General features: G+C 32.2%; 1 protein-coding gene across 1 annotated transcript in view; it reads left to right on the forward strand.

The window, feature by feature from the left end:
• Positions 1–27,441, forward strand: part of LOC139484313 (uncharacterized) — a 458,860-nt gene that overhangs the window by 12,685 nt on the left and 418,734 nt on the right. The window contains exons 5-13 of the mRNA XM_071268053.1: positions 4,310–4,378; positions 4,990–5,115; positions 5,715–5,774; positions 6,319–6,391; positions 7,192–7,255; positions 12,096–12,186; positions 19,718–19,812; positions 25,156–25,316; positions 27,170–27,244. Of these exons, the coding sequence (XP_071124154.1) occupies positions 4,310–4,378; positions 4,990–5,115; positions 5,715–5,774; positions 6,319–6,391; positions 7,192–7,255; positions 12,096–12,186; positions 19,718–19,812; positions 25,156–25,316; positions 27,170–27,244 (814 nt within the window). The remainder of the gene's footprint in view (positions 1–4,309; positions 4,379–4,989; positions 5,116–5,714; positions 5,775–6,318; positions 6,392–7,191; positions 7,256–12,095; positions 12,187–19,717; positions 19,813–25,155; positions 25,317–27,169; positions 27,245–27,441) is intronic.

The raw sequence follows: 27,441 nt of genomic DNA on the forward strand, positions 1-27,441 counted from the left end.
GATACTTTTATTTCACTAATACATAGGCGTAGCAGGCCCATAAATAATGGTACGTTTTTTGGCAAATTAGACATATGGGACACGGAAGTGTTCCGCCAGCGTCTTACTGCAGAGGGTATGGGAGCCGCTCAAGGCCCCCAGAAGCTCTGGGGTTCATAGCGTTAAAATCCTGCATTCTAGTCGTTTCCTGCCACTAAAAATCGTTTCTGAAAAGCAGCATTTTTTACTCGACAATTGGAAAAAAATCAAGTATATTAATGTCTGTGTCTTGCAGGTTTTGTAGTTTGTTTCCATTTTTGTGTCATTTACAAAGCATGCAATTATTGCGCAAAATTCATTATAAGAAAAATAAAAGGCCAGAGGTTCCTTGCTACAAGTTAGGACAGGCGCAAAATTGCTGTAATGTAAACTTTTAAGATAACCACTTCGTCAGTAGGGGGTCGTCTTGGCCTTGTAAGTTATTTTTTTTTTGAAAATCATGCAGCGACTGTCAAGATGAAGTACTTAAATAAATCACTATGTTCTTGCAATAATTTGCATCTTGTCTATTTGTCAAGAGTGTTCAAATTGGAAAAATGAATGTTACTAGTACTAAGGAAATGACATATTTCATTGATCTTCAATCAATCACATGCATGGCGACAATTTGTTTTTCAAGGGAACGAGTTCAATTCAACCACTATAAAGAACCCTTAGTTCATATAAACTTAAAAATCAGTAATTGTGATATAAATGTAACGCTAAACGGGTCTTTGTTCTGTGTATTTTGGACAGTCATTATTTTGGATATATGTATCTGGGATCTAATCCTTCTTGCCCGTTTACATAAGGAAATAGCTATTAAATATTTCACCATATATATATAGACTCACTACCGTCTATATACTAGTAACGAAGTCTGTTTAATGTTCACATGTTTAATCATATAAAAGTACATGTATATATGATATATTTAAAAGGTTCACAGCCCAGGTTCACAGTTATAAATTCCAATACAAAACGTTACTTAGTTCCAACTCTATAAAACAACATGTTACTTCATTATAATCTATATCGCAACTTAATTGTTACTTCAAGCTACTACACCAATATAAGTGATCAATGCAAAGTTTCTTACAAAATCGTGCTATGAACCGCTGTCCTTAAATTACATTAAACCTTGCTTTGATAAACGTCCAAATGTTATTACAATTCTACTGTGCAACTAATGTACCGTACATGCAAACTGTCACATTTAATAATCAAGATGAAAGATCATTCAACAAATTAAGTATAATTGACCATCAAATCTTTGATGTAGTTGACCACGCCACATCAATGTTAAATTTGTGAAGTGTAAAATATTTACTCACATATGTATATGTATATAATATGTAGTTTCCATTTCTCGTTTCAGCATTTTATTTTTCAAACATTGGCTATACCTTTCATGTAACTATTTATGTGTTGCTTATGAATTTAATTGTAACACTTCTTAGTGACTGGTTAGGTTAAACCAATGCCTTCCTAGAAAACTATGACACCAATGAACAACACCAGTCTTTTTGCTGTTCCTGCTAATAATGTATGCATGGCTTCACTAGAAAAGGCATCAATTCTTTGGCTTTCCTGGTTGAAGGATTTGTTTTTACAACTCCAGTGTATACACAATTGTTACCATAGTATATAGTTGGTTGACCGTTATGGAATAACCGTTTCACAGATGATATGGGATATGTTTCTCATGTCATAACTACAATCCTCTTCCCTTTTCATGAATTTGACTTACTGTATAAAGCTAGTTAAATCGGGTTTGTTAAAACATGAGCAACCCGACGGTGCCACTGTTGGACATTTGGAGCAGTATCTGCTTACCCTTCTGGAGCACCTGAGATCATCCCCAGTTTTTGGTTAGGGTTCGTGTTAATTGCTCAGACTGTGTTTCTTTTCTATGCTGTTTCTTGTGTACTTTAATTTGTATATTTCATGTCATGGTGTTATCAGTTTATTTTCGATTTGTGAGTTTGCCTGTTCCTCTGGTATCTTTCTCCCCTCTTGAAGTCTATAACTTAGAGAATGATGAAAAATGATAGTTTTGCAATTCAAAATATGAATACAATATAAGGCTGGTTAGAATGCAAACCATTCGACAGCTTGCTTAATATCTAATAAGTGCCACCAAATATGCAGACATTTAAGACTGGGGCAAACCATACACAATAACACAAGCTTACTAAACACCAGCTTGGTTTGACAATACTAGAATGTATGTAAAACTGCAATTCAATAAAACATAGATTGGTATACAAGCAATTAAAGCTTGTATGTATCCATGCAAGAAAAATAAGCTTTCACCGTACACCAGTGTTGCATGCAAGAATACCGTGAACTGAAAATGTCAAACAAATATGCAAACTTTTATGTTCCAAAGGGTATAGGATTATACGTTGGTATACCGACAATCAAACCCATGAATTCCATTGTTTTACAAGGGTTTATTGAAAAGCGGGTTAGTATACGGGAATTAACCCCTGAGTGTTGCAGGTAAGAATTAAGAGCTTTCTTTCAAATTCAAATGAAGTTGAAGGCTATACATAAGTAATTCCTTACATCCATGTAATTCAACCTTTTCATTTCACAATCATACACATCTCCTTATTTTCTAAGGGAGGTATGCAAACATAATTAAATAAGAAATGTAACTACTCAGTAAATACTTAGCATTCAGGCATACAGACTTGCCAATACAAACATGAATCCAGAATAAAATTTTAGAATCCATGCAGGCATACAAGTACCTAGCAGAAAAAAAGCCAAAATAAATTTTAAAAAAAATCGGTTTACATATCCCAGGTTCGTATACAGGCATACAGACCTTAACTATGCCAAAAAAATTATATTAAAGGTTCTAAATACACCAGATTTGTATGCAGGAAAACAGACCTGACAAATACTTATATACGCAGAAAGTGAGAGTTTAAGATACACCAGGTCGGTATGCTAGCATACAGACCTGACAAATACTTGTATGTACATAGCGTGAGTTTTTAACATACACCAGGTCAGTATGCTAGCATACAGACCTGACAAATACTAGTATATATGCATAGAGTGAGAGTTTAACATACACCAGGTCGGTATGATAGCATACAGACCTGACAAATACTAGGATGTCCATAGAGTGAGAGTTTTGCATTAACCAGGTCGGTATGCTAGCATACAGACCTGAAAAATGCTAGTATATGCATAGAGTGGAAGTTTAGCATTAACCAGGTCGGTATGCTAGCATACAGACCTGAAAAATACTTGTATATGCATAGAGTGAGAGTTTAGCATTAACCAGGTCGGTATGCTGGCATACAGACCTGACAAATTCTAGTATACACATACAGTGAGGTTTTAGCATACACCAGGGTGGTATGCAGGCATACAGACCTGACAAATACAAGTAAGAGAAAAAAGACTTAATTTAGCATTCTTTTCATTGAAACATCTGAAATAAAGATGGGTAAATGCTATGTTATGTATATATTTCAAAAATGACATAAAAGTATAACAAAAATGCAGAATGAGTATCTTTTTAAGGTTTATTTACTTGAACTATTTCCTTGGTGTTAAAATAGTTCATTCTAGCATCCTATGAAAAAGGTTTATGATAAAATGATGAAATTTTGGTTCGCATTTACAAAGAAAGATCACAAATCTTGCCAAAAGATGACAAACAAATATTGTTAATGCTATACAGTGAGTTTTTAACGCGAAATATATCAATAATCCCAAATGTTGTAGCCTTTTCACACAAAAATAAGTTAAGTGGCATATGAGAATTTCTAATTTTAGATGAGAACGTGTTCAGGGCACTTTGAAACAAAAATTATCAGAGTTTATGGCATGCATCTGTATTTTCTGGCCCCGTTGATGGAAAAAAACAATGATCATAATCTGACTGGATGAGTGCAAAAGGGGCGACTTTATTCCAGCACTTTGAAAAGAAAGTTTATTCAGAGATTATGGCTTCCCAAATCAATTATAGAGTACTGTCTAATAACAAATGTATGATTTTAATTGAACCTTTTCAGGAATGGAAAAGGGAAAAGCAGAAATAAATTCTGCCTTTATTTTTAAGGGAATTACTCTCTAAAATGGCATGCCATTACTGTTATGTAGAGAATGTTTTAAGAACTTAATGTATTCAGAGTGTAATTCACAACATGACTCATAGTGAAAATAAGTACACTAAAGAAGTTAGAGTAATTAAAATTGCATAAAGGCAAGAAACATCTTGGTGTCCACAGTTTATGAATTTATTTCTTCATAAATTATCTTTCAGATTTTGTTTGGATGGACAGATGGATTTTATGGAATGTTCGTTCTTCTTTTCCTCAATGGAACAGCACAGGTGTGTAATTCAAAATAGCTTATGCTTAAGTCCAAATCAAATTTATCAATAGCTATTTGACATCTATAAAGTAAAATATACTAAGTTATAGATAGGAAATTTGTCAAAGTTCTAAAAAAATATGCAATATTTAGGATAAAGAAGTTTTTGAGAAGAAGTTGGGATTATCATAATCTGATTCAATTCTAACAAAAAGTATATTGTTTGTAATTATGAATATTTATTACAAGATAATAGTTTGCAGTTTACAAAGAATGAAATGAACTTTAATAGTAATTATAAGTGTAAGTTTAGCCTGAAATACTGTAAACCAACTTATTTTCTCGAGCGATTTATTTTCACGACTTTTGCTAGGAGAATAACAACGCGAATATAAATCGTCGCAAATAAGTAAATCTTTATTTATCTACATCAAGTAAATAAGAAAATCGTGAATTTTAAAAGTCGTGAAATTGACTAGAATTGGTATTTCGCGTAATAAAGTATCCGCGAAAATAATTTGGTTTACAGTATACAATTTACAAACATGAAATGTACTTTGTAATTTAAAGTTTTAGTTTTAGCTAGAAATGAAGTAAATACAATGAATTGTTATTTAACATTTTCTGTAGGCTCAATGTTGGCCAAACTGTATGAAGTCTCTTGGAGCCTGGTATCCAGATAGTGTCAGAAATACAGTGTTTGGTATGTTTGGAACTTGTGCTTTTGCTGGTGGAATTGGAGGAACAGCTCTGGCAGTTAGTTGCAGTTGACATAGATTTTCAATAATTTAACATTATATTGTATGACTAAGAATCTTAAGCAACTGTATTATAATGAAAATCTAATAAAATGTTCGACATTCATTTGATTCATTGACAAAATCCATTGTTTAAAAAACGTTATTGACAAGAAAACCTGTTGGACAATACTATATTGAAACAAAATCTAATGGACAACACAAAATTGAAATAAGATACAATAATGAATTAGCCAGTATATCTTCAAAATTAAGTTGCAAGAGACTGCAGGCATTGTGAACACACTGAGATCTGAGAAGCTAAAAATAATTTTAGCCTTAAGTCAAAACTGATAATATCATGAATTTAATTGAACCTTTAAGTTTTCATTTTATTTTTTATTGGTATTGAATGGTATCATGATACAGAGCAATTTTGTGAAAATTATTTATGAACCCTTCAAACAATGTCCTTGTCTGATAAGCATCAACCCCTCAGTATATAACTTAAATCTTAATGATGTTAAAGTTTGAAGTGTTGGGTTTTTTTCTCTCTAGAATTTCAAGGCACTATAAATTATATTGAAATGTTGTATAAATTATTTTATTTTGTTTTAGGTATACCTACAAAAAGTCTATGGCTGGAAAAGTGTATACTTTACACCATCTGTAATAATTGTATGTATTATCTCAATTGTATACATATCTAATTATTGACCAGTTAATGTGTTAGGGTTTAGTATGATGTTCATTTTTAATGAACTAGTACACATTTTTGTTTAGGGGTAAGCTACAGCCCGTGTCTGGGTGTGGAATTTTCATGCTGTATTGAAAACCCATTAATGGACTTCAGCTGTTTTCTTCTCTTTGGTCAAATAGTTGTCTTTTTGACACATTCCCCATTTCAATTCTCAATTTTATGTGAATTTATGGTTTATTTCAATGCTTGCAAAGTGTAGGGTTGTGCAGGATATGTTTGATTGCTTTGAAGTAAAAAAAATTAAAATAGATGTATTCCAAAACTTGACAAAATCAATTTTAAATGTTCTTTTACATTGCAAATTATATCAGAAATTTTGTTTAAACAGTTACAAATATTCATCAAGTCTTCAGTTCTGATAGTTATTTTGGTAATGTAGGGACTTTTCCCATCTATATGGTTTACAATCGTCCCCTTTTTCTGATAAAATAAAATAAATTGAGTGTTCATATACCATTTCAGATTGGTGTTGGCATACTGGTTTGGGTTCTGTATCAACAACCAGATGAAGTAGGAATTGAAGTTCCAGGCAAAGGTAATTTCCACCATTTCAGAATTAAGAGGACTTTGGTTAATTTCATTAATTTTTTTTTACATTTACAATTATTTATTCATGTCAAATAAATCTAATCTACTTCTGCTAGTTTTGAGGTCTTAAGACGAGGAAGGGTTTCAGTGATACTCATTTTATAAAGATTTTCAACCTTTGGTTATTTTTATGCCCCACCTACGATAGTAGAGGGGCATTATGTTTTCTGGTCTGTGCCTCCCTTCGTTCATCCATCTGTGCGTCCGTTCGCTTCAGGTTAACGTTTTTGGTCAAGGTAGTTTTTGAAGAAGTTGAAGTCCAATCAACTTGAAACTTAGTACACATGTTCCCCATGATATGATCTTTCTAATTCTAATGCCAAATTATAGTTTTGACCCCAATTTCATGGTCCACTGAACATAGAAAATGATAGTGCAAAGTTCAGGTTAAAGTTTTTGGTCAAGGTAGTTTTTGATAAAGTTAAAGTTTTTGGTCAAGGTAGTTTTTGATAAAGTTAAAGTTACATCAACTTGAAACTTAGTACACATGTTCCCTATGATATGATCTTTGTAATTATAATTACAAATTATAAGTTTGACCCCAATTTCACGGTCCACTGAACATAGAAAATGATAGTGCGAGTGGGGCATCCGTGTACTATGGACACATTCTTGTTATTTTTATTTTTGATAAAATTGTTTCATACCTCATATTTTATGATGAGAAAGATGTTAACAAATCTGAGCAGTTATTTTGGTGTGCCTTACTTTTATCAGTGTTAATATATCTGTATTTTCTACTTACAGAAAGGAATGCAACTTCTTCAAAAACAGCTGGAAAATTAACATGGCTTCAGATGTTGAAGATACCGTAAGTAGTTTCCCAAGAGATATATGTACTTTGAGTTCATTATTATTTGTGGGGATACTTTTCATGGATACTGTTAGGATAAGTGACCCCTGATTTTTATAAATGTTCAGCAAAAACAAACGTTTTATATATGCTTGTACACAGAATTTGTCAAAACCAAAAAATTGAAATATCTCCAAGAATATTGAACAACAAAAAAGAGTCATCCAAAGAACAATGCATATATTTAAGAACATTTTCTATAATTCCATTGTTGGATCATCTCATAACATACTGTTTTGGTTGATATGAGTGCTTAATACAATCAGAACAAAAACAATATTTTTACATAATTTTTATCTAGGAAAGAGTATATTTTTTCATAGGTTTGTCATTTACAAAATCTCAAACACCCACAAATATGCTACCTTCATATGCACAAAAAAAAATGTGTTTTACTTTCTCAGATGAAAAACAATTGAGATTTATTTTCAACAATGTTTTTTTTTGGTTTGAAGTACCTTAAGGGGGCTCACCGGTCTAAATCATTTTCATTCGAAATAAAAAAAGAACTTAATTACAGCAATCGCTCAAATTTTACAATAATTAAGTTAAATACAGCTTATTAAAAAATTATAATAAAAAATATAGGTCACCGATGAGTTAAAAAAGATATTTCAATTTTGATGCCAAAAACTAGCATTTTTGCACCAAAGGGAGATAATTTGGAGCTTTTTTCAATGATATCTACATTTAAAAAATCATCTGGAGCCAACTCGGATTGATTTTTTTGAATGATTTTTGTACCATATGATAAAGTAACAACTACTAAAGGTAATAAATAAAATTTGCAATGAAAAACAAATGTTTTATTTTTTTCTAAAATTTTTATACCCTCGAGCCTCCTTAACACTTTCCTTACTGAATTGTTTTTTTCCGCGACGTTGTGTGACCTGATCAAATTTCCGCGCGCAGTTTGCATGGCCTGAATTAATTTGACGTGTGAATGGGGAAAAAATGACGTTTTAATAAAAACGTGTGTATCTTTGTTGTTTCTCATCAAATCGGTTTCAAACTCGATATTGTTACACTTAAGTATGAAAGGAGTGTTGCAATATAAATAAATTTACATGACAATACCTACTTTTGATTTTTTTTAACCTTTTGTGGAAAGAAAATGACGTTTGATTTGAGAAATCTATTTTTTTTTTGTGACCGGTTTATATTTTTGCCTCCGATCTTCTAAATTAACAATACAAATGGTAATTAACAATTTCGAGTGTTCCTTTATCATAGTTTTATAGAAAAAATAACTCCAGAGTCAAAATTCTAGCTTATTAGTCAGAATAAATACGAATAAAAATGGTTTGACAAATTCCGCGGCGGCCATTTTTTACCTGTACAATGCAATCACCAGATAGGAAGTTGTGTCCCTGGATAAGTTGGAGTTGTCTTTCTTAGTCCGATGTTTTCTTTGAATTTTTGCATGAATATTGATCTAAATTGACTATTGGGATCTTTTGTGGAATTTTTAATATTTTAATGGAGATATCTAATGATATTTTTTTCTGGTAAAATCAAAACTTTTGAGATTAATATGTGCTTTTTTTTTAATGTGCAAATATTTTTTTCTGTTTTTTTTTTGTATCAAACCACTGAGTGCATGGAAATATTAATTAAATGTAAGATGACCTGACACACTTATCCATGTACATTTAACACTTTAATAATGTGTTGATAAATTAAGTGAGACATAATTAAATGTTGAAAGACAATCATGAACTTTTAAAAATAAAATTACTTTAAAAAAGTCAATGATTTATTTTTAAAATTATTTATTATAAGTGTCCTGACTCCATGGGATGCTAGAATTTCCATTGTCTTTGGTTTTGTATTGTTCAATGATGAAAATAATTTAATGTTCCTTATCAAAAAAAAAATTAAATGAAAATGTCAACTGTAACAACAAATATAAATCATGAATATCCTTTCAACAACTTATCTGTGAAAACCTTTTCAACAAATTATGTGTATATAATATCCTTTCAAATTAAAAATTGTAACAAAGTAACTGTTAATTTAAGAAGTTTAATTTTTGACAGTGGGAGACAGTGAAGCAATGGGGTAGGCAAAGTGGTTTTCTACATTCAACACAACCATATTTTCAAACCTTTTTTTCCTGTGTACCTTTAATAGCTACCCTAGCCCAGCATATGTGACACCTTATCTTGTTTCCCAAAGTCTACTGGCAAACAGAGTTAACCTACATGTGTTTGATCTGTCTTGACATGGTAGATTTCACAATATGACATACACCATGTCTGACGCTACCAAAACCCAAAGTTTGATGGCCCATTTCTTTGTTTTAGAAGGCATGAACTGCTTGAATGCATCCCTCCCTTTGTAAGATATCATGAATCGCCACCTATCTTTTGGGGACATGTTGGTCTCTCATTTTTTGTCTGTTAAGGGGGTCTTTAATTTCTGAGTTTGTAAGATACATCATTATTAGTCTCCCATCTTTGCTCACCTCCCTGGTGCGTAGCAGTGAAGTGAAGATACCTTATTATCTGCATAATTTCGTCCATTTCTTTGAAAAATAAGAGACCATGACTTATATTTTTAATAACTATAAACATGATAAAGCCTTCAAGTGTTGGGATTAATAAATTTCAGGATAAAAACAATATATGTACATTGTCAGAAAATATAACATTTTTGTCCTAAATTCTAAAGCTCGTACAATTATATTTTATTTTCCGGCAATGTACATATATTGAATATGAGAATAATTGCCTGTTAAAATAAAAACATAATTGTTATGGCTTTTTTACTCTAATATATGTGTGTGGCTCTGATCTGGCTGCGGTTTAACATCTTAAAATTGAGATGATTATATTCATATTTATATATGATTTATAAAAACATTACCGGTTTTATGTTAATTATCAAATCATTGCAATATTACTTTGCTCTTCATGGGCCCTTTAATTAGAATAAAAATATCTTATCTCTGGAATCAAAATATCCTATCTTTGGAATAAAATGTCTTATCTTATCTAATTATAACTATCAATTATTTGGTTGTCAGATAGAAACATCTGGAAAAAATATCCTTCTTTTGGTCTCATATGTTTTGTGGACCAGTTAGGCAGTTACTTCTGGGATAAATGGGGAAGACCTCTTTCAAATTTCAATATATAAAATTCTTGGTGCCATCAGTCATTGTTGGGGGACATCAGGGGCATTATTTACATCTGTCAGCTGTCATTATTTTCATCTGAAAGTTCGCTGACCCCTTCTCTTTCAACATCACTTCAGGAGTGATCATGAAATCATCACCGATGTCATTTTGAGGTCAATGCATTTCATACCGTTGACCAAGAAGATCTACTTCTCCCACCAAAAATCCCTCAAACTCGTTCTCAAAACTATCGGACATTTTTATGTCTCAGAATGTTACAGACACGATACAGACCATGAAACGACATTTTACTAATATTTACTATAATTATGCGTCCTTGACATCGGCAAGTGAGAGAGGAATGTGATTGGATTGTTTTATTTAGAACTTCCATAAAAGGAGTGCGACCTTTTGCACTCGTGGGAAACATCCAATTACCGCGCCGACGGAAGTCGGATTATTAATTGATTTTATTCTCCGTGCAATTGTTAAAATCGTTTTTCGTAATTTGTATCATAATGTTAATCAAAATATTCATGAAATCAAATTTAACTTTCCTTCCAAATAACCTTTTCTCGACGAAAAAAGTCACATGTTCGCATCACATGTTTTTGTACAAAATGGCGGCGGCTTATTTTGTTTGTTGACGCTACCGATCTTTCATTGTATTGAAGTATATATAAGGTATCAAATTCAGTCATAATTGGTATTCTTTAACTGTGATATACAAGCTTCCTTAAAACCTATATATGTATAGGTTAAACATAGCTTTACGGGGGGAAATGAGTTAAAAGACAAAAAAAATATGATTATCACGTGATTGTCTATGCCTGAAAGCATTGTTCGGCCTGGCTACGGGGATGCCTCAACACATTGTTCGGCCTGGCTACGGGGATGCCTCAACGCATTGTTCGCCTTGAAAGGGTTAATTTTACAAATCATTTCATTTGTACTTTCCTTTTCTATGTGAAATACTAAATTTTAATGCCCCTTTTGTAGCAGAGTAAGTTTTACACTTGTCTGTCTGTCTGTTTGTATGTATGTCCTAAAGTTGGATTCCTTTCTCTAACTTTAGTTTGCCTCAACCAAATGATATGAAACTGATACACAATTTAAAAAAAGATGTGGTATGATTGCCAATGAGACAACTCTCCACAAGAGACCAAAATGACACACACAATGCTTATTACCACAAAATACAGATCAAGTTTGAATTTTGATGGCATCACTTCAACTGTTCTAGAGTTACACCCCTTTAACAAATGAAAAAATTGTTGAATATTTCGTTTCTGTTCTCTAACTAAAGTTTGCCTCGATCAAATGCTTTAAAACTTGTACATGATGCTTATTACTACAAAACACAGATCAAGTTTGAATTTTGGGGTTGTCACCAAAAAAATTCTAGAGTAACTCAGTTATGCTCCTTTACAAATGGAAAAATTGCTTATTTTTATGTTTCCATTCTCGAACTTTAAGTTTTGCATCAACCAAACTTTATGAAACTTATACACAATACTTATTACCACAAAACTTAGATCAAGTACTAATTTGGGTAGGGTCACTTCTACTGTTCTTCAGTTATGTCCCTTTATAGCTTTATATGATATGCAAGCAAGGGCATCATCTGTATGAGACACATTCCCCATTTATTTACATGATAATGTACTTTTATTTCAGTATGTTACCAGAGATAGCTGTTTCAATGTTTTGTCTAAAAGTTGTCAGATATTGTATGTACATGTGGTTACCTATGTATTTACTCCAAAGGGTAAGACTGAGTTATTACCTTTTTTGAATGCCAAATTGTACAAATGCATTGCTGATACATGTACATGTATATGTTATTGGCTACCTTTATTTTTTTATAAGGGATAGTGAATTTCATTTTAACTGTAACGTGAGGGTATCCAAATTGCACCTATTTTGACAGTTGTTTAACCTACGTTTATTAATGCTTCAGAGAAAAGTTTTCATTATGTGTTTATTTTGTAGATGAATCATTATTTATGATATGGTTTCACCACTTTAATTTAGAATCCATATGGAATCATAGAAAAATTGGTCTGAACTGACCTCAAAACCATCAATGATTCTGTAATGAGAAGTACCTAAATTGCATCCATGCTTTAATTCGCATAATCAAAAGTCGAATAACAGAGCTTCTGTTTAATTTCTTCAAATATTTTGAACAATTGGATATTAGTCTATGCTTATTCTTCATTTTTAAGAAATGGATACTTGTAACATATTGAAATTGCTAATTTTATAAAGATGACATTTTGATGACGTCGCATGGCGACGTTTCCATACATTTTGCTTTTTCAGTAAACACTTCATCTGTTGATAAATACTGTGAACGTTTTGTGTATGATCTAAATATTATTACCTTTTATGGTAGTTGTCTGCCCTTGAATTAAAAGCGGCAATGAAATTTTAGCAGAGAAAAATGCTGCCTACTTCCACGTTTCCCGACAGCATAACATCATGAAAATTAGTTAAATTATTAGTAATTATATGAACTAATTCAATGTAAGTGTATCGCTTGAACTTTTTATTGATAATCCTGCTTATCTAGTAATATTCAACTGTGCAAAGCGTGTATTGCACATAAACAAAATGGCGGACAATGAAATAACAATTGAATCCGTTATCAAAACAATTGAAAAGTCCAACGACCTTAATCTGGATAGCATTTTCTCAGAATATCCTCCAGAATGTATACCTACAAAGTTAAAAACGCCAACAGGCGATAAGGCCAAACGAGCTAAATATGAATCGATAGACACTAATCTATATGAGGACAAGGCAAACATGGTTGCCTTTCGTGTGAAAGTTGATCGCATTCTCTTGTGGATCAAAACTCTTCATGTATGGTATTATGATCATCTTGGTAACTCCGCCGAACATGATATAAGGTGGTTTGATGATCCAGCAGATTGGAATAAGATTGCAGGAGGCAATAAAGCCATATGTATTGAAATTTTAGCGAAGCATCCGCATGATACAGATACCCCCCTTTTATACAAAGTTACATTTTTTATTAGCACTGGGGTCATCCAGATACAGGGTAATGCCAAAGACAAATTTGTCAAACGGGATTTTCCCATCTTGATAGCACTAATTAAGAAAATTAAAGAGTTCAATGGTGAACAAGTTATTCAACACAATACACCTACAAGTAGCCCTGTAAAAGAGGCCAATGAGGAGGACACTTTAGGCAAACTTGATGATGATCAAACATGTGAAAAACAGTTATTTGAAAACAAAGGTGATGTAAACAATAACAATGAATCAAAATCAAGCAACCAAAGTAATGAATGGTCCGTAACACAATTTAGACCTGAAAAAATGTTAGAGAGGATGGAAAACTTTTTCGTACTCGCTCTTGATAAGATATGTACGAAACAATCTGAACTTTTTTCAGCCAAAATGAAAACAATGGAGGATTCATATATCAATCACATGAAAGAAAATGATAACAAAATTGCAAAAGTACTTGAAAGTGTTACCAAAATTCAAAGTGCCAAATCTGATTCTACAAATGCATGTGATCAGAAAATTTTCAACAAATTAAATACACTTGAACATGAGAATTCTGATTTGAAGATGTCATTGCAACAGGTTAAACATACAACAGAATTGGACAAGTTTCAGTTGCAGTCAAAACTTGATCAGCAAACATCTCAGTCTGAGCTTCAAAAGGTGAACCATAACAAATCACAAAAGCAATTAGAGTTTGAAATTAATAAATTAGAAAATACAGTACATGAGAAAGATGATAAACTTAAAACTTTAGTAAGCTCATGCAATGAACTGAAATCTAAATTAGAAGAAAAAGATGAAGAGCTATACAGTCTTAAACAACATGCATGTAGAGATGATGGTGCTGCACAGTTTCAGGATGTGCCACCAAGAAATAGAAGATCCGCTCAAAATAATACAGACAAGCCACACGTTATATTAATTGGAACGTCAAATACTGAAAGAATTGATGTATCTAAATTGTCATCAAAGTTTACAATGGAGAAACGAATTGCGTATACATTACCTGATACCGAAGTAAGTTTGCGTGAAATTGAGCATGCTCCTGATATAATTGTGTTTCACTCCTTAACAAATGAGCTACGTGAAAAAAGTGCAGAAAGTTGTGTTAGCAAAATGAAAGAAATTGTGTCTTTAGCAGGTGAATTATATCCATCTTCAAAAGTTATCATATCTACACCAACACCTAGAGCTGACAACGAAAGCTTCAATATGAAAGGCCAGTTGATAAGTGTTTTATTGAAGCAGGAATACTTTGATACCGAAGAAGTATATCTGTGTGATCACAGTAATTTAGCAAATAAAGGCAGAGCAGTGCCTAGATTTCTCTGTGAAAATGATAAATATCACCTTTCAGATGAAGGTGTAAATGTGTTTGCAGCAAATATTCGAGATATAGTTGATGAAGCTCTTGATTTACCTAAACGTAGACCGTTCTATAATAGCAATGTTAATCTGAATAATGGATCAAGAGGTGGATATCGTGGACGTGGTGGATATCGTGGACGTGGTGGATATCGTAGTCGTGGTGGATATCGTGGTCGCGGTCATAACAATTATAACAATTATCAAAGTCGGGGTCGTGGATATGGGTAGCCTTAATATCCTGATATTGAACAATCTTAACTATCTTATTAAAGAAGATAAAGTTGCTAGTCATAATTAAGTTTTGTTTAATACATATTGTAAGCAATTGTAGTTAGATTTTGTTTTGCTTTCTGTCTTGTATAAACTTAAATTGTCATTTATAATTACCTTTCCTCAGTTAGAGGATTTAGTTATTTCATAAGAGGGAAAAGAGTTTTATTACTTTACAAGGATTTCATATTCATATTACATTGTACCTGCCCAAAAGCTAACTATCTATCTAAAAAAAAAAAAAAATATTGTACAACTTAGAAGTGGTCATCAGAGGGAAATTAAAAAAAAAAAAAAAAAAAATTGATTAAAGAGCAATTATGACCAGTCAAAAGAAAAATAATTTTTTCCACAACATAACATTTTGTGTTTGGAATATAGGTGGGCTTATTTCAAAACACCATGATAAAATAACAGACCCCCTTTTTCTTCAAGAGATAAGAAATTATGATGTTGTACTATTAACTGAGACCCATGTAGGTTATAACACTACAGTCAATATTGAGGGTTTTAACTATTACCCTATTTGTAGACCACAATCAACTAATTCTAGATACTATGGGGGCCTAGGTATTTTGGTAAAATATGAAGTTCGCAAGGGCATCAAGATTTTAACAAATACATGTAAAGATTATCAATGGTTGCAATTCGATAAACATTATTTTAATCTAAATACAGATATATTTCTATGTTTGGCATATATTATACCTGCAACCTCATTTTATGTTGACCAATCAGAAGACGACACACTTGAAAACATAGAAAAAGATATTATTAAATTTAGTCAACAAGGTAGTATTATATTGTGTGGTGACTTAAATGCAAGGACAGGGTCAGAGCCAGATTTTATAATTAATGATGTTAATGATACACATATACCAATGTATGATAATTATAGTTGTGATGTTATTCAAGAAAAAAGATGTAGTTATGATATGAAAGTAGATTCAAGAGGTAAACAACTTCTGGACTTGTGTATTGCGTCCAAATTACGTATTTTAAATGGGAGAATGTGGGGCGATTCTTATGGTAAATACACTTGTATGAAAGCAGTGGGTAGTAGTGTGGTTGACTATGTTATCGTGTCAGAAGACTTGATTGCAGACACTTTATTTTTTCATGTCGCTGATTTTTTATCAACTCTGTCAGACTGTCACTGTAAACTAACATTTGGCATGTTAGCTAGTTATTCACATAAAAATAATGAGCAAGACATTACTAGTTTATTTCCAGGAAAATATATATGGTCAGAAACTTCTACACAAAAACTTCAAGATACTTTATGCCAGCCAAATATTAAAAACAGTATTAAAAAATTTTTAGACTCAAAAATTAATCTTTCAGAGGACTATATTGAACAAGCGGCTAATGAATGTTTTAATATAATAGATAACGCTGCTAGTAAATGTTTAATATTTCGTAAAACAAAATTAAAAGGTGTACGTAAACATAAAAATAAAAAATGGTTTGACATAGACCTAGTACAAAAACGTAAAAGTCTTATTTCTAAAGGTAAGCTATTATCAAAATTCCCGTGGGACCCAATTATAAAAGGGTCTTACTATAAATGTTATAGAGAGTATAATAAGCTACGTAAATATAAAGAAAGGAAATTTAAACAAAACATTCTTGACAGTCTGGATAATCTAAGGGATAATAATCCAAAGAGTTATTGGAATCTCATTAAAGAAATAAAAGAAGACAATTCGGATGGTCCAGAAAATTCTATTCAAAGTAATGTCTGGTTTTCATATTTTCAATCTTTAAATTTTAACTCTGACAAATTTAAAGACAGATTAGAGGAAATTAGTAAAAAAGTAAAAAATTTAGAAAAAAATTCAACTTTCTGTGAACTAGATTACAAAATAACCCTAAAAGAAATTTTAGATGCTATAAATAAACTAAAGAATAATAAAGCTGCAGGATTGGATGGTATTCCAAATGAGATATTAAAAGCTGGGGGAAGTATATTTGCACCTGTTTTGCAGAAACTTTTTAATTTAGTATTCTGCTCTGGAAAATACCCTCACAAATGGGCATTATCTTATTTATGTCCAATTTTTAAAGCAGGGAGTCCTAGTAAACCTGAAAATTACAGAGGCATAGCAATAAATTCATGCATTGGAAAATTATTTAACAGTATTCTTAATAAAAGACTTGACATTCATCTTGATAAAAATAATATAATTCATCCATGTCAGATTGGTTTTTCAAAAAAGAGTAGAACATCTGATCATATGTTTGTTTTAAAAACCATATTAGATAAATATACTAACAAAAAAGGGGGGAAAATCTATGCTTGCTTTGTGGACTTTAAAAAAGCTTTCGACAGGGTCATACACTGTGGTATTAAATATAAATTATTGGAAAATAACATATCTGGAAAATTTTATACTATTTTAAAAGATATGTACAGCAAGAATGAAATGTCTGTGAAAGTGGGCAATGTATTAACACCATCTTTCAGTTCACTAGTTGGGGTAAGACAAGGGGATGTTCTAAGTCCAAACTTATTTAAGCTTTTCATTAACGATCTGCCTCCAAAATTTGAGCCAAGTCCAGATGCTGTTGATATCAATGGGCGTAGAATTGATTGTCTTATGTACGCTGATGACATTATTGTATTATCAAACACTAAAAAAGGTCTTCAAAACCGACTTGATATATTGCATACTTATTGTATTGACTGGTGTCTAGATGTAAACTTGTCCAAAACAAAAGTTTTAATTTTTAACAAGCCTGGAAAATTTTTAAAGGAATCATTTTATTTAGATAAAGAGGCTATAGAATGTGTTAATAAATGTAAATATTTAGGGATAGTCTTTACTTCTAGTGGTCTTTTTCAACAGGGGAAAGAAGAGCTATTCAAAAAATCCTTAAAGGCAAAATTTAAATTACAAAAATCCATGTCAGCTTGTAATCCAAGTATTGATACTGCAATTCATTTATATGATCACACAATAAAACCAATTTTATTATATTGTAGTGAAATTTGGGGTTCATTTAAAATTAACTCTGCTGCTTGCAAGAAAAAAAGTGATTATCTATTTGAATTAATCTACATAAATGATTATTTGGAAAAATCACATTTCAGATATTTAAAGTATATTCTTGGTGTAAATAAGAAAGCCTCAAATTTAGCAGTGTTATCAGAGGTTGCAAGATTTCCTCTTTATTTTTCTGTCATTATATCTATGGTAAAATATGTACACAGGCTTAACAAGTTGGACACAGGGTTACTTTATGATGCTTATGTTTGTAATAAAATTTTAGATGCAGAAAACATTAATTGTTGGTATTCATCTATGAAATATGTACTTCAATCACTTGATATACAAAATTTAGATACAAAGCTCAATAAATTAATTAAATTTGTAAAATGTAAACTTTGTAATAGTTTCAAAACATTTTGGTTGGTCAAAAGATCTGAAACCTTATCACAAGGTAATAGTAAATTAGAGAATTATTTCAACCTCAAGACTGACTTTGTAAAGGAGGCCTATTTATCAATTAAAGATTTTAGTATAAGAAGAGCTATATGTAAAATGAGAATAAGTGCTCATGATCTTAAAATTGAGAAAGATAGATATAATAAAAAATACATAGAGAGAACTCAACGTCTATGTCATCATTGCTTATCACATGGATCAAATTCTATTGAAGATGAGACCCATTTTACAGTAAATTGTCCATTATATGATGAACAGAGGAAATTATTATATGATAAAGTTATAACTTTTTGTACTAATTTTAAAGAACTACCTAATGATAAGAAATATTTCTGGCTGTTCACAAATGAGCATTTACCAACTCTCATGTGCCTAGGAAATTACATTATTAAAGGGTTAGAAATAAGATCCAGATGTAAACAAAATATATGAAGTAATTTAGTATTTTATTGTTATAAGATTTAATATAATAGTTGTATAAAACACATGTTGTGTTAGGCTCTGATCCTGTTCATAACGTTAAAATATGTATTAGTTTTCTGTTTTGCTTTTTCCAATCATATTGTGTTGTAAAATGATGCCCTTTATGGGTTCTTGATTAGATTAATAAAATTCTTATCTTATCTTATCTTATCTTATTACCTATGTTGAAAGACGTGCATAGTATCAAATCATAAAAATACATATTGTTTAGTCTCTAGGAAATCTTGTAAGATTTCCGCTGCTATTTTTGCTAAATAGGTGCAATTTGGGTACTTGGTGCAATTTGGGTACCGTGACATTAGTTAGTAAAGGTTAACTGCCAAACCAAGACAATCATTAGAGTTGACAAAAGTATTCCCTTTCCATACTTACAACCAACTAATTTTGTGTTAGCCATTTATTGACTTCATTTATACAAATTATAGACAGCATTATAGAGTTGGTGCTTAAAAGACACAAGACCTCTAAAAGATTTGAATTTTATCTGCAAACTATAAGATTTTGATAAACTTGCATAAAAAAATGGACATTTTCTATAAGCTCTAACAATTTTCTGTTCATTGTATTTGAAGTAGCTTAAATCACTTTCTACTGTACTATACATTTCTAAGGTCGAGAAGCTCTTTTTTTGACTTCATCAATATTTGAAATACATGTATGCTTACAAATTTTTGTATCTGTTTGCAGTTGAAATATACTCCAGCTGTATCTGGAATGTTATCCACGGTATTTGAAGTAGGTGGTGTATTAGGTAGTGCTGTTATTGGCTTTCTCATAGACAAGTAAGTAAAATATTCTCCAGCTGTTTCTGGAATGTTATCCACAGTATATGAAGTAGGTGGTGTATTAGGTAGTGCTGTTATTGGCTTTCTCATAGACAAGTAAGTAAAATATACACCAGCTGTATCTGGAATGTTATCCACAGTATATGAAGTAGGTGGTGTATTAGGTAGTGCTGTTATTGGCTTTCTCATAGACAAGTAAGTAAAATATACTCCAGTCTCCAGCTGTATCTGGAATGTTATCCACGGTATTTGAAGTAGGTGGTGTATTAGGTAGTGCTGTTATTGGCTTTCTCATAGACAAGTAAGTAAAATATTCTCCAGCTGTTTCTGGAATGTTATCCACAGTATATGAAGTAGGTGGTGTATTAGGTAGTGCTGTTATTGGCTTTCTCATAGACAAGTAAGTAAAATATACTCCAGCTATATCTGGAATGTTATCCACAGTATATGAAGTAGGGGGTGTATTAGGTAGTGCTGTTATTGGCTTTCTCATAGACAAGTAAGTAAAATATACACCAGCTGTATCTGGAATGTTATCCCCAGTATATGAAGTAGGTGGTGTATTAGGTAGTGCTGTTATTGGCTTTCTCATAGACAAGTAAGTAAAATATACACCAGCTGTATCTAGAATGTTATCCACAGTATTTGAAGTAGGTGGTGTATTAGGTAGTGCTGTTATAGGCTTTCTCATAGACAAGTAAGTAAAATATACACCAGCTGTATCTGGAATGTTATCCACAGTATATGAAGTAGGTGGTGTATTAGGTAGTGCTGTTATAGGCTTTCTCATAGACAAGTAAGTAAAATATACACCAGCTGTATCTGGAATGTTATCCACAGTATTTGAAGTAGGTGGTGTATTAGGTAGTGCTGTTATAGGCTTTCTCATAGACAAGTAAGTAAAATATACACCAGCTGTATCTGGAATGTTATCCACAGTATATGAAGTAGGTGGTGTATTAGGTAGTGCTGTTATTGGCTTTCTCATAGACAAGTAAGTAAAATATACTCCAGCTGTTTCTGGAATGTTATCCACAGTATATGAAGTAGGTGGTGTATTAGGTAGTGCTGTTATTGGCTTTCTCATAGACAAGTAAGTAAAATATACTCCAGCTGTTTCTGGAATGTTATCCACAGTATATGAAGTAGGTGGTGTATTAGGTAGTGCTGTTATTGGCTTTCTCATAGACAAGTAAGTAAAATATACTCCAGCAGTATCTGGAATGTTATCTACAGTATTTGAAGTAGGTGGTGTATTAGGTAGTGCTGTTATTGGCTTTCTCATAGACAAGTAAGTAAAATATACTACAGCTGTATCTGGAATGTTATCCACAGTATATGAAGTAGGTGGTGAATTAGGTAGTGCTGTTATTGGCTTTCTCATAGACAAGTAAGTAAAATATACTACAGCTGTATCTGGAATGTTATCCACAGTATATGAAGTAGGTGGTGTATTAGGTAGTGCTGTTATTGGCTTTCTCATAGACAAGTAAGTAAAATATTCTCCAGCTGTTTCTGGAATGTTATCCACAGTATATGAAGTAGGTGGTGTATTAGGTAGTGCTGTTATTGGCTTTCTCATAGACAAGTAAGTAAAATATACTACAGCTGTATCTGGAATGTTATCCACAGTATATGAAGTAGGTGGTGAATTAGGTAGTGCTGTTATTGGCTTTCTCATAGACAAGTAAGTAAAATATACTACAGCTGTATCTGGAATGTTATCCACAGTATATGAAGTAGGTGGTGAATTAGGTAGTGCTGTTATTGGCTTTCTCATAGACAAGTAAGTAAAATATACACCAGCTGTATCTGGAATGTTATCTACAGTATATGAAGTAGGTGGTGTATTAGGTAGTGCTGTTATTGGCTTTCTCATAGACAAGTAAGTAAAATATACTACAGCTGTATCTGGAATGTTATCCACAGTATATGAAGTAGGTGGTGTATTAGGTAGTGCTGTTATTGGCTTTCTCATAGACAAGTAAGTAAAATATTCTCCAGCTGTTTCTGGAATGTTATCCACAGTATATGAAGTAGGTGGTGTATTAGGTAGTGCTGTTATTGGCTTTCTCATAGACAAGTAAGTAAAATATACTCCAGCTATATCTGGAATGTTATCCACAGTATATGAAGTAGGTGGTGTATTAGGTAGTGCTGTTATTGGCTTTCTCATAGACAAGTAAGTAAAATATTCTCCAGCTGTTTCTGGAATGTTATCCACAGTATATGAAGTAGGTGGTGTATAAGGTAGTGCTGTTATTGGCTTTCTCATAGACAAGTAAGTAAAATATACACCAGCTGTATCTGGAATGTTATCCACAGTATATGAAGTAGGTGGTGTATTAGGTAGTGCTGTTATTGGCTTTCTCATAGACAAGTAAGTAAAATATACTCCAGTCTCCAGCTGTATCTGGAATGTTATCCACGGTATTTGAAGTAGGTGGTGAATTAGGTAGTGCTGTTATTGGCTTTCTCATAGACAAGTAAGTAAAATATACTACAGCTGTATCTGGAATGTTATCCACAGTATATGAAGTAGGTGGTGAATTAGGTAGTGCTGTTATTGGCTTTCTCATAGACAAGTAAGTAAAATATACTACAGCTGTATCTGGAATGTTATCCACAGTATATGAAGTAGGTGGTGAATTAGGAAGTGCTGTTATTGGCTTTCTCATAGACAAGTAAGTAAAATATACACCAGCTGTATCTGGAATGTTATCTACAGTATATGAAGTAGGTGGTGTATAAGGTAGTGCTGTTATTGGCTTTCTCATAGACAAGTAAGTAAAATATACACCAGCTGTATCTGGAATGTTATCCACAGTATATGAAGTAGGTGGTGTATTAGGTAGTGCTGTTATTGGCTTTCTCATAGACAAGTAAGTAAAATATACTCCAGTCTCCAGCTGTATCTGGAATGTTATCCACGGTATTTGAAGTAGGTGGTGAATTAGGTAGTGCTGTTATTGGCTTTCTCATAGACAAGTAAGTAAAATATACTACAGCTGTATCTGGAATGTTATCCACAGTATATGAAGTAGGTGGTGAATTAGGTAGTGCTGTTATTGGCTTTCTCATAGACAAGTAAGTAAAATATACTACAGCTGTATCTGGAATGTTATCCACAGTATATGAAGTAGGTGGTGAATTAGGAAGTGCTGTTATTGGCTTTCTCATAGACAAGTAAGTAAAATATACACCAGCTGTATCTGGAATGTTATCTACAGTATATGAAGTAGGTGGTGTATTAGGTAGTGCTGTTATTGGCTTTCTCATAGACAAGTAAGTAAAATATACTACAGCTGTATCTGGAATGTTATCCACAGTATATGAAGTAGGTGGTGTATTAGGTAGTGCTGTTATTGGCTTTCTCATAGACAAGTAAGTAAAATATACTCCAGCTATATCTGGAATGTTATCCACAGTATATGAAGTAGGTGGTGTATTAGGTAGTGCTGTTATTGGCTTTCTCATAGACAAGTAAGTAAAATATTCTCCAGCTGTTTCTGGAATGTTATCCACAGTATATGAAGTAGGTGGTGTATAAGGTAGTGCTGTTATTGGCTTTCTCATAGACAAGTAAGTAAAATATACACCAGCTGTATCTGGAATGTTATCCACAGTATATGAAGTAGGTGGTGTATTAGGTAGTGCTGTTATTGGCTTTCTCATAGACAAGTAAGTAAAATATACTCCAGTCTCCAGCTGTATCTGGAATGTTATCCACGGTATTTGAAGTAGGTGGTGTATTAGGTAGTGCTGTTATTGGCTTTCTCATAGACAAGTAAGTAAAATATTCTCCAGCTGTTTCTGGAATGTTATCCACAGTATATGAAGTAGGTGGTGTATTAGGTAGTGCTGTTATTGGCTTTCTCATAGACAAGTAAGTAAAATATACTCCAGCTATATCTGGAATGTTATCCACAGTATATGAAGTAGGGGGTGTATTAGGTAGTGCTGTTATTGGCTTTCTCATAGACAAGAAAGTAAAATATACACCAGCTGTTTCTGGAATGTTATCCACAGTATATGAAGTAGGTGGTGTATTAGGTAGTGCTGTTATTGGCTTTCTCATAGACAAGTAAGTAAAATATACACCAGCTGTATCTAGAATGTTATCCACAGTATTTGAAGTAGGTTGTGTATTAGGTAGTGCTGTTATAGGCTTTCTCATAGACAAGTAAGTAAAATATACACCAGCTGTATCTGGAATGTTATCCACAGTATATGAAGTAGGTGGTGTATTAGGTAGTGCTGTTATAGGCTTTCTCATAGACAAGTAAGTAAAATATACACCAGCTGTATCTGGAATGTTATCCACAGTATTTCAAGTAGGTGGTGTATTAGGTAGTGCTGTTATTGGCTTTCTCATAGACAAGTAAGTAAAATATACACCAGCTGTATCTGGAATGTTATCCACAGTATATGAAGTAGGTGGTGTATTAGGTAGTGCTGTTATTGGCTTTCTCATAGACAAGTAAGTAAAATTATATCAATAGGGTTTTATACAGGTGGTATATCAGATAGGTATGTTGTTGTCTTTACCAGTGACAAATTAATAAAATTTTGACAACAATATAATATCTAGATAGTACTTTAGGTAGTACTGCTATAGGTTTTCTTGTGGACAATTTTGTAAAAATGTTAACAACAACTTTAATATAGTTATATACTTAGGTTGTATACTTAGTACAGCTGTTATCGGTTTTCTTTGGAAAACAAATTGACATGCAAGCAATAACATTTGCAATACTTGTGTATAAGTTAGGTTTTCATATGTAAACAAGTTAATCCTTGAATGTCACACACATGACATAATGTATGATTTCATTTCAAGTTGTATGCAAAACTTTCTTTATTTTTTTACAGTTGTGTTGTCATCAGTTTAAGTGGCTTAGGAAACAATAGTGCCAAGAGTTAACACTGACCTTTAATACTGAATACTGTGGATTCATTTATTTTTTCGTGGGTACCAATTTCAGTGGATTAAGGAAAACTTACATGTTCGTGGATATATTTAATTTCATTGTTTTGATGAAATCTGCATGCAAGCTTATAGAAAAATTATTATTCATCGAACATTTAATTTCGTGGTTAATCTGTAGCCATTAAATCCACAAAAATTGATATCCAACGAATAATAATGCATCTATAGTAGCTGAAAGGAGATATGGTATAAGTTAATAAAACATCAACCAATTGACCCAAGAAAGACATCAAAATAGGACAGCATTATTGCACATATGTAAAAAGATTTCAGTTTTTAAATGATTACTGCATGAACATTTCAGGAGCTACATTGACATAAATCTTGTAATATATCTATTTCTTTTTCAGATTTTTCAAAGGAAGGACAATATTTGGTACAGGAGTATCTGTATTATTATCAGCTATTTCCCTTACTTTGTTTTTACTGACCTGTGATTGGGGCTGGATGTTTAATGTAACCTTTATGTTCCTGGCTGGTGCATTCAACTGTGGACCTGATAGTTTATTAGGTAAATTTTGTGAACATTTTTTCTTTTCAAATTTACAGGAGGTTATTTAAGTATAAACTAAGTCAAAGTTGTCTTTTCACTTATTAATTTTATTTGCTCAGGTTTTAATAAGAATCACATCCAGTGTCTTCAATTTTAGTTTCACCTGATAAGTTTCCGTTTGAAAAAGTAGGAATATGTAAGATTATGATAATTTTATTGGAATTGACCAATTGCAAGAAGATGTGTTATGGTTACTTTAGTAACTTGTTTAACCTTACGGTTAAGGAACAATGTAGTAAAGTCTTTCTATTTTCAGTTTGTTTTGATTTTAAGCTAGTTGTCTTTTTTTAAATTGAGTATATCAGGGATCTCCATGGATGAAAATTGAACGATGGAGGAACTTACACATTACAAACCGTGTCTATGCTGTACAGTGTAGCGCGATCGGAAGTATTTTATCCCTCTATACAAGGAATGGTGAACATGCTAAATCATTGCTTATTTAAATTATATTTATTTGAATTTTCATTATAGAATTAGAAGTATCAATATTTTCATTTATTGACGTTTTTAACCATTCAAATGCCAAGTCTTCATGGTCCCCCTTTAGTCGAGAATGACCAAAAGCTGTCATGAAGGTCCCCATGTAGATTTCTTGTATTTTTGGTAATTGTTATGGGGGTTAAAAATCAAATGATGTGGAGCTTATTTTTCATGGACAGTTGTCAAATTCAGAACCCATTACCGGTATGGCTGATTTGCAGCAACAACAAAACGATTCGTACGGGTTATGTAAAAGGTTAAAGAGATTTGTAAAGCAAACATTGACAAATGAAAACGTTTTTAATGACTTTATCTGTCAAATTGATGCTGTGCAACATGCATCTTTCGAGTCTGAATAGAAACCGGAAACGCGGATGTATCAATTTGATTGTAATATACGAAATGAATTCGGAATTACGATACAATATTTCTTTACAGGAAATATTTAAGTTATTACTTTTAAACTTTTAAAGTAATTCTAAATTATCGTTACAGCAGTATTCAAGTTATTTGCAATGAAATAATATTTACTGTTTTGCGTCTTATTTTGTACTTCTTAAAATAGGGGGATGCTGATTGCGTAAGTCAAAATAAAGCACGTGTTCTACTTGTTAAACTGTTTTCTTTGTAACTGGATTATTAATTTTTTTATTTAATCTAAATTATCATAATCATTTGCTAAAACTTAGTTGATTAATTCGACAAATGGATCGTCTATCCTCAGATAAGTATTCTCCTGTGTGGTTTGTTGATCTACCTGTACAAGCTCAGGTACAACTGATTAGCGATCTTATTCCGGATATCCCTCAGGCGTTAGAACTGTATTGGATTATAACATAAAAAGCCTAAGGGTTATGCAATTACATGCATTTGATAATAATTGATAAAAAAAAATGGCATCGGGCTGCAAAAAACGATGAAGTTTTGAACGATGGCGGAAGACAATTTAACGATGGCGCAAAACAATTTAACGATGGCGCAAGTCATTTGACGATGGCGCAAGACATTTGAACGATGGCGGGGCGCCATTGTTAAACAGGCCATGGAGATCACTGTATATTATAAGGAATTTGAGTAGTTTTTAAGAAAAAGTTTGCTACTGTGTTTCAAAATAACAAAATTTACAAGATTGTTATAAATTGATATATATAAACAAATGAACTAAGTAAGCAGAAAAATTTAAGGGTCAGTTTGCTTGTTTTCAAGATGTAAGTCATTTAAAATTTGGTGGGAAATTATTATCTCCTAGATTTTTCATACATCTGGCTAAAATTCAAAAACAAGAAGAGCAAACCTCCTGAATATCATATGTATACATTATTTTATAGGTGGTGCTGTTCCAGCAGAATTAGGAGAACAAGATGGTAAAAATGCAGCAGCATCAACAGTTGGTTTAGTTAATGGTTTGTGTTCATATATTTAATATTTTTATACGACCGCATTAATATTTTTTGGATCGTATAATGGTATGCTGTCGTCTGTGTTGTCGTCATCCTCCGAGGACACATTGGTTTCCAGATAATAACTTTGGTTAAAGTCTATAGATCTTTATTAAAAAAAATCAGAAGGTTCAATACCACAAAAGGAAGGTTGGCATTGA

The sequence above is a fragment of the Mytilus edulis genome, chromosome 1 (assembly GCF_963676685.1).
Source record: "Mytilus edulis chromosome 1, xbMytEdul2.2, whole genome shotgun sequence".
NCBI classification, from domain to species: Eukaryota; Metazoa; Mollusca; class Bivalvia; order Mytilida; family Mytilidae; genus Mytilus; species Mytilus edulis.